Source organism: Chiroxiphia lanceolata, chromosome 4 (assembly GCF_009829145.1).
Source record: "Chiroxiphia lanceolata isolate bChiLan1 chromosome 4, bChiLan1.pri, whole genome shotgun sequence".
NCBI lineage: Eukaryota > Metazoa > Chordata > Aves > Passeriformes > Pipridae > Chiroxiphia > Chiroxiphia lanceolata.
Genome location: NC_045640.1, coordinates 2,432,404 through 2,444,538, shown reverse-complemented (window position 1 = coordinate 2,444,538; position 12,135 = coordinate 2,432,404). Strand labels below are relative to the sequence as shown.

General features: G+C 47.5%; 1 protein-coding gene across 2 annotated transcripts in view; it reads left to right on the top strand.

Moving 5' to 3' along the window:
* ATRN (attractin) overlaps positions 1-12,135 on the top strand; it is a 151,928-nt gene that overhangs the window by 73,682 nt on the left and 66,111 nt on the right. For both annotated transcript variants that reach the window (XM_032684986.1, XM_032684985.1), the window contains exons 20-24: positions 4,877-4,970; positions 7,134-7,186; positions 8,783-8,877; positions 9,810-9,888; positions 10,287-10,444. In XM_032684986.1, the coding sequence (XP_032540877.1) occupies positions 4,877-4,970; positions 7,134-7,186; positions 8,783-8,877; positions 9,810-9,888; positions 10,287-10,444 (479 nt within the window). The remainder of the gene's footprint in view (positions 1-4,876; positions 4,971-7,133; positions 7,187-8,782; positions 8,878-9,809; positions 9,889-10,286; positions 10,445-12,135) is intronic.

Sequence of the window (12,135 nt, the reverse complement as noted above, 5' to 3'; positions counted from 1 at the left end):
CCTGGAGCCCCTTTAGGCCCTGCCAGGGGCTCTCAGCTCTCCCTGGAGCCTTCTCTTCTCCAGGGGAACCCCCCCAGCTCTCCCAGCCTGGCTCCAGAGCAGAGGGGCTCCAGCCCTGGCAGCAGCTCCGGGACCTCCTCTGGACTCTCTCCAGCAGCTCCACGTCCTTGTGCTGTTGTTCCCAGGGCTGGAGCAGCTCTGCAGGGGGGTCTCAGCTGAGACAGGGGCAGAGGGGCAGAATCCCCTCCTGCCCTGCTGCCCACGCTGGGGGATCAGCCCAGGGGGCTGGGGGTCTGGGCTGGGGCATCTCCAGCCTCTCACCCACCAACACCCCGAGATCCTTCTCCCAGGGCTGCTCTCCATCCATTCTCCCAGTCTGTGTTTGTGCTGGGATTGCTCTGACCCAGGTGCAGGACCTGCACTTGTCCTTGTTGAACGTCATGAGTTTCCCACATTCCCACCTCTCCAGCCTGTCCAGCTCCCCCTGGATGCCCCATCCCTTCCCTGCAGCCTGTGACCACACCACACATCTCAGTGACCACACCACACATCTTGGGGTCACCAGCAGACTTGCTGAGGTGCCTCAATCCCACTGTGTCCCTGTCAGCAGCAGAGATGTTAAACAGCACCATCCCCATGGATTCTCCTAATGGAATATCACTGGGTGGAGTGAGATAGGGCTGGAAAGGTAGAACAGACATCCCAGTGCTGGTGGCAGAGAAGTGGCAGTGCTGCCATGAAATGAGTGTGGGTGGTTTGCAGCCATCCTGGAAAAAGGAGGTGAAGGTGATTAATGAGTGGATGTTGAAGACCTTGAGTTTGTCCTTCCAAGTGTGGAGACAATCCAGTAGAAAATCCTTGGATATTCATTGAATGTGTTTACTGGGAGTAGCACTGACCTCTTGGATGAAGAGGAGAGTCCGTAGGTGGAGCATGAACATCCTGTTTCCCCAAGCAAGAGCAAGGTTGTGATGTTTGGGGCTACAAAAACCTTCCCAGTGGGCAGATTCCTGGAAGCAGGGGGGGGAAATAATACAGGGATATGTCTGCCTTCCTTAGAGAAAAGGGTTTTACAACACAGGTACAAAGGAGAAGGTGTTTCTGACACTTGATTTCACGACATTATCTGGCAGATTAAACACCGCTGATACTCGTAAACTCATTTCGGGTGGAGATAATTTGAAGTGCAGGGATGAATAAATTGAGGCCGAGTTGCCTGAGAAGATACAAAATCCTGCCTTGAGCTTTCAGTTTAATCACTGGATCACAACGTGCCTGTTGGAAGGTGTTGCTTTTCCGTGCGTGTGGAGATGGAGAGCGAGTTCTTTGGACTCTCCCTCGCGAGGATTGTCCCGAAACAGTTTGTTGTTGAGGTAATGAATGACAGGCTGAAATCATCCAGATGCCCGAAAAACAAATTAGAAAACGTGTTGAGGGACTGTGGAGCAGCTTTCAGTCTTTATCTGATGGAGCAGCAGCTCGTGGCACAAGTGCTTTGCTCTCCGGCGCTCCGGGCCCGGGGTTTTAATTTGCTGTGATTTAACGCTATTTACGGGGAAGGCAGAAGGGAGAGGGAATCAGGAGGCTGGGAAAGGCCAAGGAGAGCAAATCATCCTGTCTGATGCAGCCAGGGTGACTCCTGCCCATCAGTCATTTCTGCTCAGTGGAAAGCTTTCCAGAGGGGAATTGTTCAGATAAGGGTTGCCTGACGGGCAGCAGAGCCAGCTCCTGCTTCCCCCCCTCCTCTGAGCCACATCCCTCCTTCCTTTCCCATTAATAATGTGCTGATTCCACTCTTTTTGTGCATTTGTGAGCCATGTTTTGTGCTTCTCTGCCTTCAGAGCCCACAGTCCCATCCGTGCTGGAGATGGTTGTTGTACATCCCAGCCTGACACAAAAATATCCCTGTGTTTGCACACTCACTGATACTGTGAGGCATCATGGATCCTTAGGATCATGATCCATAGGATCATGGACTGAGTTGGAAGGATCTTAAAGCCCATCCATTCCCACCCCCTGCCATGGGCAGGGACACCTTCCGCTGTCCCAGGTTGCTCCAACCTGGCCTTGGACACTTCCAGGGATCCAGGGGCAGCCACAGCTTCTCTGCCCAACCTGTGCTGGGGCCTGCCCACCCTCCCAGCCAACAATTCCTTCCCAATATCCCATCTAATCCTACCCTCTTGTAATTTAAAGCCATCACCCCTTGTTCCATCACTAGGTGCCCCTGTAAAAATCCCAACGCAAGGTTATATCCCTTTGTGTTGGAAAAATGTTGACAAGCTGCAGTTATTTCCCTGAAAGGATTGTTTACATCCCATGCCTGGTGTTGGCAGAGCTGGGCAGGTAATGCCTAAATGGCAGGTAAATCACTGCTCAGAGGTTGCTTTTAGGAGGTGTCCAAGTCGAGGAGTGTTAATCAGGAAGGGCAGGAAACGCAGCACATCAAATGTAAAAATAGCTGCAAGGTGCTTTCTCTGCATTCAGGAGGTTTTTTTTGAATTCTCTGATTAAAGTTCCCCATGAAAATATGCTGGTGGGAGATAAGGACGTTATTTGCAAGCCAAGGGAAGGCTCTATTATGCCTGGAATCAGATTGTGGCTGCGGCAGCGCTTCCCAACACTTCCATGGAGCCTTTGCTGGTGGCCCAGGAGCTGCTGGTGCTGTGTCCTGCCTGTTCCCTCCCTCCCAGGGCTCCCCCAGGCCTTGGAGGGCAGGTAGAGCACGTGGAATGGAAAAATGGCCTTGGGCTGGTGGGTGATGGTGTTTCCATGGGGAAACTGGGCTGTCAGAAATGCGGGAAGAGGAGTAAAAGATCCCTGTGTCCATCTCTGAATGACTCTGTGACCTGTGGTTTGTGGAGAAGGTGGAAGGAGAAGTCACCATGGGGTGGTTCAGCATCAAACTCTTACCAGCATTGACAGGCAAAAAACCAGTTCCAAAAAATTTTGGCTTTTCTGCTCTGTCATCTCTGACTCTGGAGGGAAGTGGTCATTTGGAGACTCCAGTGAGGACATCCAGTACATTTTATCCACAGTTTGTTTCCCAGGTTCATGGTTCTGTGAAAAACCACTCGAAGATGTCTCTTTGTGCAGATTCCAGCCCTTCAGTAAATAATCTCTAGTTGTAGGCTTGGAGGAAAACAGATAAAGAAATAGATTCTCTTGTTGTAAATAGAGATATTTGAGTGTTCAGGCTTCTTGATAAGCATGAGGCTGAAGAGCAGGGAGGGGGGGGAAACATTAATGTTAATGCTCAAGATGCTGCAATCTGCCTCTAAACAGCATGGAACTTAAAAATTAGGAGAAATTTTATGTGTGTTCGTGTTGAATATTGATCTGACATCGTTTTGCTTCCCTCGTGCAAAGCAGGAGGAAGGAAGTACAAGACATTCTCAGCAGTAGTGAGACTTATTTTTCTTTAAGTGCCACTAATGAAAAGTGTGTTTCCCTTCACAGAAGACAATTATTTTGTCGAATTTTCATTCAGGCTCCTTGTTCCCACAATAAACCTTTATGCTTCTTCCTATTTTGCTCCGTGTTGCTGCTAGGAAACCACTCACCCACCTCTGAGAGGCACAATTAAGTGTCCCTGATACAATATTCTTCCATTATGTGCCAACAGAAAGAAAGGGGACATCAAAAAGGAGCCCTAAAAAAAGGTCAAAAGCTGGCAGGAATATTCAGGATGGGGACTTGATGTCTGAGAATCTGCTGGTACCTTGAGTGGCACATTAATGAGAAGGATTATGTCTCTTAATGAGGAGGCTCTAGACCTTAAAGCAGCCTGTTCCCAGCAAGCTCAGGGGTCATAAACAAGGGATTTTCTCTTTGTGCACTTTCTTCTTTCTTGTTTTGTACCCTCTCCCATGCACAGCTCCAGGTGGATGCACCTTCACTGGGAGAACAATTCCTTACAGGCTGAAAAGTTGTTCTCTCCACTCTTCTCCATGTGACATCCAGGACAACTGGTTGTGTTGGTTTTGTTCCAATTTGTTGATTTGGTTTTGGGTTGGTTTTTTGGTGTGTTGTTTGTTTTTTTTTTTTATGTTCCTCCTCTCCACCTTTATGAATAAAGGTGTCAAAGTGTGTCAGCATGAGCATTTGGTTTGAACCAGGAGCGTTTTTGGGAAGTAAATCTCCCGTGTGTCCCCACCGTGGGACCTTGGGTTGAATCTCCAGCAAACTTGGGTCTAACTCTATATAAGCTGGGCTATTTTGGGCAGGCCCCAAGCCTGAGGGAAGTCCAGAACTCTGCTGATTTTCTTCAACCACGACCCCCTGACATTCATCTCAAAGTTATCCTAAAATATTTTGGGGAGTGTGCCCCAAATTCCAACTTGGACATCATCTTCTTGGCACCAGATGTTTTCTACTGACACTGTTGATAAGGATGTTATTTTCTCAATAGGACTATTGAGACATTATTTTCTCCTATTTATTTATTTCTAGAAAAGGCCCTAAAAGCCCCACTAGCTTTGTTTTAATTTCCAAACTCTTCTCTCAAGAGTTCTGAGTTTGGCTGAGGTGTCTTAGCAAGCCCAAAACTACTCCAAACATTATTCCCCTTGCCAGTCATGACATCCCCGCTGCCGTGTGTCAACGGGAGAGGAAGTTAAATAAATTTTTGAGGCTAAAAATCTCAGTCAGGTGATGATTTCCTACAAACATCTGTCCTGGGGCTGCGCTCGCTGTGTTTTGACGCAGGGTCCTATTTTTGGCTGCACAAAAGGGAAGCAAAGAGCACCAAATGGGTTTTCATCTGCACGTTAATTGTTGGTGTAGCTCAGTTTGGCAGCTGAAGGACTTAAATGCTGTCGAGTTTGTTCCTCTTGCCTGGCTCAGTGTTGTGTCTTCTCCCCCCTCTGCTCCGCAGCCTGCAAGTGCAACGGCCACGCGTCCGTCTGCAACACCAACACCGGCAAGTGCTTCTGCACCACCAAGGGGATAAAAGGAGATGAGTGTCAGCTGTGAGTTTGTTTCTTTGTTGTTTGAAATCAGAAAGCTGTGCCGGTCCCACCATGGAACCCCCCCCTGTCCCACCATGGAACTTCCCTTGTCCCGCCAAGAAACATCCCCCTTGTCCCACCGTGGAATCCCCTTGTCCCACCTTGGAACCCCCTTGTCCCACTATGGAACAATCTTATCCCACTATGGAACACCCCTGTGCCACCATGGAACCCCTCCTGTACCACCGTGGAACCCCCTTGTCCCCCCAAGTCACCCCCCTGTCCCACCATGGAACCCCCCCGTCCCACCATGGAACTCCCCCCTGTCCCAGCAGGGAACCTCCTTGTCCCACCATGGAACAATCTTGCCCCACAAGGGAACCCCCCTGTCCCACCATGGAATCCCCTTGTCCCACCAAGGAACCCCCTGTACCCTATAATGGAATCCCCCCATCCCACTATGGAATCCCCTTGTCCCACCATGAAACAACCTTATCCCACCATGAAACCATCGTGTCCCACCATGGGACCACCTTGTCCCACATGGAACCCCCTTGTCCCAGCGTGGAACAATCTTGCCCCACCATGGAACCCCCCTACACCACCATGGAACTTCCTTGTTCCACCATGGAATCCCCCCCTTGTCCCACCATGGAACCCTCCTGTCCCACCATGGAACCCCCTTGTCCCATCATGGAACAGTCTTATCCCACCATGGAATCCCTTTGTCCCACCATGAAACAATCTTTTCCCACCATGGAACAATCCCTGTCCCACCATGGAACCCCCTTGTCCCACCATGGAACCCTCCTGTCCCATCCTGGAACCCCCCTGTCCCACCATGGGACCTCCATTTTACCACCATGGAACCCTCCTGTCCCACCATAGAACCCCCCTTGTCCCCCCAAGTCACCCCCCTGTCCCACCATGGAATCCCCCCTTTTTCCCACCATGGAACCCCTCTGTTTCTTCCTGGTGCTGTTCATGGTGTCTCTGCTCATGTCTCCCTGCTGATGGTTCAGTGACTGCTCTGAGGGTGCAACCAGCTGGGCTTCCCCGGGGGATGTCTGGAAGGATCCTGAAGAATTCCATTTCTAAGAACGTTTCAGCTGGGAATGTTACACGGAAGGGATGAAAAAGTGAAGTGCTCACCCCCCAAACTATACATGGAATCACAGCATGGTTTGGGTTGGAAGGGACCTTAAAGATCATCTCATTCCATGAGATGGGTCCTTCCATGAGCCATTGCTCCAACCTGGCCTTGGACACTTCCAGGGATCCAGGAGCAGCCACAGCTTCTCTGCCCAACCTGGGACAGGGCCTCCCCACCCTCACAGACAACAATACTAAGCCTGTCCTCTGTCCATGGGAAACCATTCCCTGTGTCCTGTCCCTCCATCCCTTGTCCCCAGTCCCTCTCCAGCTCTCCTGGAGCCCCTTCAGGCCCTGCAAGGGGCTCTCAGCTCTCCCTGGAGCCTTCTCTTCTCCAGGGGAACCCCCCCCCAGCTCTCCCAGCCTGGCTCCAGAGCAGAGGGGCTCCAGCCCTGGCAGCATCTCCGGGGCCTCCTCTGGCCTGGCTCCACATTTTTTTCTCCCTCAGTAGTTCCTCTTTAATTGGGGGATTTTACTGCCTGTGCTCCCTGGGCTGGGCGAGCATAAATATCCCTGAAAATGAGCCTTTGACATTCAGGCGGTTTAATGGAGCGGTTTTAGAGCAACAAATTTGCTGGAGGTTTCTCTGTAACGAAACAGAAATGCTTTTAGTGCAATGTTAGTGGAAATAATTTAATTCCAGAGGATTTCATTGCCAGGTTTATTTTTGAGAGCGTCGCTCGCGCGAGCGAACTTTTGTCGGAGAGATCCTGGAATAGCCATAAATGTAAATGGAAATTAGTTTTTGACTGAGCTAATCCAGTTCCATGCTTTGTGAAGAGCTAATAAACACCAAGTGGATGCAAAGGTTGATATCCAGAATTTTATGTTTCATTTTTTATCCCGTACGAGTTTGACTCGCAGAGAACGTGGAATTTCTTCCTCGAGCCCAGCACAGCTCAGACATTGATCTTTAATCATTGCTGTTATCAGCACAGGTTGTGTTTTGTGATATTTTAGTGGCTGGGAATAAATAAAACTACCAAAAAAATAAAAAAATCCATTTATTAAAAAATGCGTTTTCTTTTTTAGGTGTGAAGTCGAAAACAGATATCAGGGAAATCCTCTCAAAGGAACGTGTTACTGTGAGTACCCCTGGGACTGTGTTTGCAGATAAAAAATGTGCTTGAAGTTTAAAAGACTTTGTTTCAGTTGTCTTAGCCTGTATTTAAAATATGGGGGATTAAGGGAAGGACTGAAAAACAGCTCGAACAAAGCTTAATTTTTCTGAAAAGTATTGTTTAAAGAGAATGAAAATGCTTTTCTTGATAAGGTCCGTGTGATGATTGGATCGTTTGAACAAGGTTTTGGATGTTTCTCACGTGACTGAGATGAAATCTGGTCCTTTGGAGAACACTCTCAAATAGATAAAACCCAAAGAATTTTTATAAGTGCAAAATGCTCTTTATTTTAAATTCTTGTTAAAACGGGCTTCAAAACTGCCACGTTTCCTCGGAATGGAACAGTTGGATTCCCGTGCAATTCCAGAAGATCCTTTGCCAAGACTCGACTTACTTGGTGGAAACTCTCCAGGTTGTGTTTGCAAATATTAGCACTGAGCAGCAGCCTGGCAGGGGTGGAGAGATGGAATCCTGAATTCCATGAAGTCCCCAACAGTGGGTGCGTCCAGCACAGAAATGATCCAACGTGCAGGTTTTGGCTAATTTGGGTTCTGCTCGTGTGGCCAAATGAGGGCATTGGTGGCTCCTCATGACAATCTCTGTGTAAGGATGACCAGATTCATTGCAGGGTTGGTAAAATGGACAAAAAAACAGGGAAAAGGCAGAACATTCCAACTCTTGCAGGAAGAATCTTGTGCTGTACAGATCCAGCCTGGCTTGGTTTCATTCCTTGAAGATTTCCTGGTGCTCCACTGTGGATAGACATCAGGTTGTCTGGCTTTCTCTATCCACAGGGGATCTCCAGGAGGCAGCAAGAGAAAAATACCACCTGGTGTATAATTTCTTGTTCCTCATTGCTTGGAATGTTCCTGCACAGCTTCAGGAATATGGACAAGTCAGAATATGGTGTTCAAGTTGTAATAAATGTCAGCATAAATAGGGATGCTGAGACTGGTGGATGCATCCCCAAAACTGGCTGTTGATCATCCCCCAGCCCAAGCAAACATGAGCGTGGAAGGACATCCAGGCAGACCAAAAACTGCTCCTGGAATGCCTGGGTGGGATGTTTTCCAGGGAGCTGAATCCATCAACAGCCAGCTGCTCTGTAAAAATCCTCCCAGTAAAGTCCACTGATGCACAGAAACTTGTCACGGGGGGAACTTTGTCCCCTGCCAAGTGGGAGTTGCACATTCCTTTAAATTTTCCTGCTTTTCCTTTAGATCATGGAGGTGTTGCAGGCTGGAAGAGTCAATATCTTGGCGTGTTTTTTACAATGTTTAGGTGTGAACACTGGTATTTTGCGATGTCTAGGTCTGTCTTTACAATATTTAGCTGTGAACTTCCATTCAGACCAGCTTTTGTCTGGAAAATCTAAGCCACCTCTTTCCCCCACCAGGGATTTTTGTCCCTTGTGTGGCATCATACACAGACTGGGGGTCGTTCCTGACAGCGTGGTGGCTCCTAGTTGTCCAAAAATCCCTTCAGTGACATCATGCCTTGCTCTGCAGGAGTTGTTTTATTCCAGGAGGTGGGATAACCGTGTCCCTGTGTTCCCTACAGACACTCTCCTCATCGACTATCAGTTCACCTTCAGCCTGTCCCAGGAGGACGATCGTTACTACACCGCAATCAACTTTGTGGCCACGCCTGAAGAGGTGCATTTTCCACTTTTCCCTTTCAGCTTCATCCCTTGGGTGTCCCTCCTGTCTCCTCTTGGCCCTGGAAGCTGTGGATTGTCACAGCTCTGGGGGTCTCCAGGTGTAGGCAGGTCGTGTGGAAGGTGTTTCCAACCTCCACGGAGCAACCGGAGCTTTATGGCCTGGCCTTGGCTGTGCAGTCCCAAATTTTCGTGGGAAAAATTTCATAAGGATCCACAGTTCATTCTTTCCAGTTGTTTGAACAACTTCTGAGCCGCTCCAGTTTTATGGAATTACAGAATCATGGGATGGTTTGGGTTGGAAGGGAATTTAAAGGCCGCCTTGTTTCCATGGGCAGGGACACCTTCCACTAGCCCAGGTTGCTCCAGCCTGGCCTTGGACACTTCCAGGGATCCAGGGGCAGCCACAGCTTCTCTGCCCAACCTGGGACAGGGCCTCCCCACCCTCACAGCCAGGAATTCCTTCCCAATATCCCATCTCTCCCTGCCCTCTGGCAGTGGGAAGCCATTCCCTGTGTCCTGTCCCTCCATGTCTTGTCCCCAGTCCCTCTCCAGCTCTCCTGGAGCCCCTTCAGGCCCTGCAAGGGGCTCTCAGCTCTCCCTGGAGCCTTGTTTTCTCCAGGGGAACCCCCCAGCTCTCCCAGCCCGGCTCCAGAGCTGAGATGTTTGTTTGTTTTCACCCCAAATCTTGTGTTTCAGTTCTTCCTGTCACACTCTTTGCACTCGTTTTATTCTTTATTATTTTTTCCCTGGCGAGGAGAATACTCCTTTCAGCAAATACAGTCTTTAGGTTTTTTGCTTGATGTATTTTCTTCAGTTGAATAACAAATTCCGAGATAATTTTTTTGTTTCAAAGATTTGTTAGGAAACTGTGCAGTCAAACTGCTTATCCTAAAAATGGGGATTTCTTTTTTTGTTTCCTTCCCGCAGCAAAACAGAGACCTGGACATGTTCATCAATGCATCCAAAAACTTCAACCTCAACATCACTTGGTCCACAAGTTTTGCAGGTAAAATGAGCCTGATTTGAGTTCCTTGGCAGCTTGTTTCAGTTATCAGTTTCTGACAAATACAAATTTAATTAGGAAAACATTTTTTTTTTTTTAAACCTCTGTACTTGATATATAAGGTCCTTAAATGCTGGGCCTGAAGGAGGGGGTGAAATGTTTAAAAAAACCTGTGTTTTCCATGTTAGTAGTGCATTTTGGAAACCTAAGAAGGTGCAAATTTGATTTTTAATAATGCAGCATTTTGGCACACAGTGATTTTGATATTGCAGTGCAGCTCAAAAGAATAATTTCTGAAGGAATAGTTAATTTTTTACCGTTAGAATTCAGGCCAATTTGCCCTTTTGTTCATTATTTTAAACACACATCAACACTTTTTTTCTTGCTCCTTCCCAAACCAGCTGGCACACAGGCTGGGGAGGAAATTCCAGTTGTTTCCAGAACCAATATAAAAGAGTACAAGGACAGTTTCTCCAACGAGAAGTTTGATTTCCGCAACAACCCCAACATCACCTTCTTTGTTTACGTCAGCAACTTCACCTGGCCCATAAAAATCCAGGTAAGAGCTGGTCATTTATGTGGAATTCTTTAAAAGTGCCTTTTTTTTTTTTTTTTTTTTTTTTGGTGACACTTTGCTGGGCTTTGAGTTGTCCGAGCTGCCCCAGCCTCGGTGGGATCCCACAGCAGGCAGAGCTGGATGTTCTGGATAAGAGGGAAAAGGTGTGAGGCGTCTTCTGGTGCTGCCTCAGCCCAGGGGGTCTGAAAATGTGCTGGGAAATAAAGTGAGATGCTCAGTTATTAAGATGTCTGACTCTGAATGTGGAGTTACTGATGTTGAATAGAAAGAGGGATGAAGTTAAAAACCAAACCTGGAATGTGGGGGCAGAGGAAAAGCAAATATCAGCTGCCTGTTTGCTCAGAGTGATGTGGGGCTTCTCTGAAGGACAAAAATCCTTCCAGGTCTGGGACAGAGATCATGGAATGATTTGGGTTGGAAGGGACCTTAAGGCCCATCCAGTGCCACCCCCTGCCATGGGCAGGGACACCTTCCACCAGCCCAGGTTGCTCCAAGCCCCTTCCAACTTGGAACACCTCCAGGGATGGGGAATCCACAGATCTCAAATAAGGCCTGGCATATCTGACTTCTTATTTAAGAAATTTGCTCAAACATGGGAACCCAAATTCTTCCATCTTCACCCTTGTCCAGCCCATTATGATGTGAAAGCTGAGAGTTCAATTTGAAGTTCTTGGGGTTCTTGACATTCAGTCCCACAAACTCCCACTCCCTGATAACACTGAGCAAGGGCAGGAGATCCACCTGGAAAAAAACCCTCCTTGAGCTATAATGACATTTTTCAAGTTATTCCCCTAATTTTTAAAAATACATTAGGAATACTTGTGAAACTCCTGCATCACCTTCTGGTAAAGACAGAGGGTTTGAAGTGTTCAGGAAACTTTGTGTTGTTGATGGCAGGCTGTGGATTGGAGAGGCTCACTTTGGACTGCTTTTGGCTTCTTTTTAATGCCTTTTACAGTTTTGATAATGGTTTGCCAACTGGAGAGTTTTGACTTTACAAATTGTTGAACTCTTAGTTTGTTTAGTTTATTTAGTCCTGGTTTTTAGATGTGGAAGAGTTGGCAAGAGCTGCAGGGTCAAACCTTGGTGTCATTGGATACTCAAGCAGTACTAAACCTCATTTTCATTGAAATACTCTTGTAGTAGTGGAAGTAACATCTGTGTATAAAGGTTGACACTTGTGTAGTGGTTTATTTAAATATTCAAGCTTCTCTCTTATCAAATTCACAATCACAGACATCCGAAAAAAAATCATATTTTATTTAACTTACAGGTTATTTTGACTGATAGTTGATTTTGCATAGTCAGTGCTGGACTGAGTCTTATCCTGATTTATTACTTTATCCTGATTTATTACTTTATCCTGATTTATTACTTTATTATTTTAGTAATAAATAAAGTTCTTGCTGCAGAACTGTGTTAATACTTTGAAGATGTTTCAGAGCAGTGCTGTGTCCTCTCCCTAAAGCTCTCCTGAGTTTACTCCAGTCTCCATCCACCTGCACTGACAGGGAATTTCTGGCTTTTCCTGTGCCAGTGTTGTTGAGCTTAAATGTCCCCTCCACCTCCTCATTTGGCAGCTCAAACTCCTGCTTTCCCTGGATGAATTTGGACAGGCCATATCCTCTGGAAACCTTCCCTGTTTGTTTGTTGGCCTAAGCAGGACAAACCCT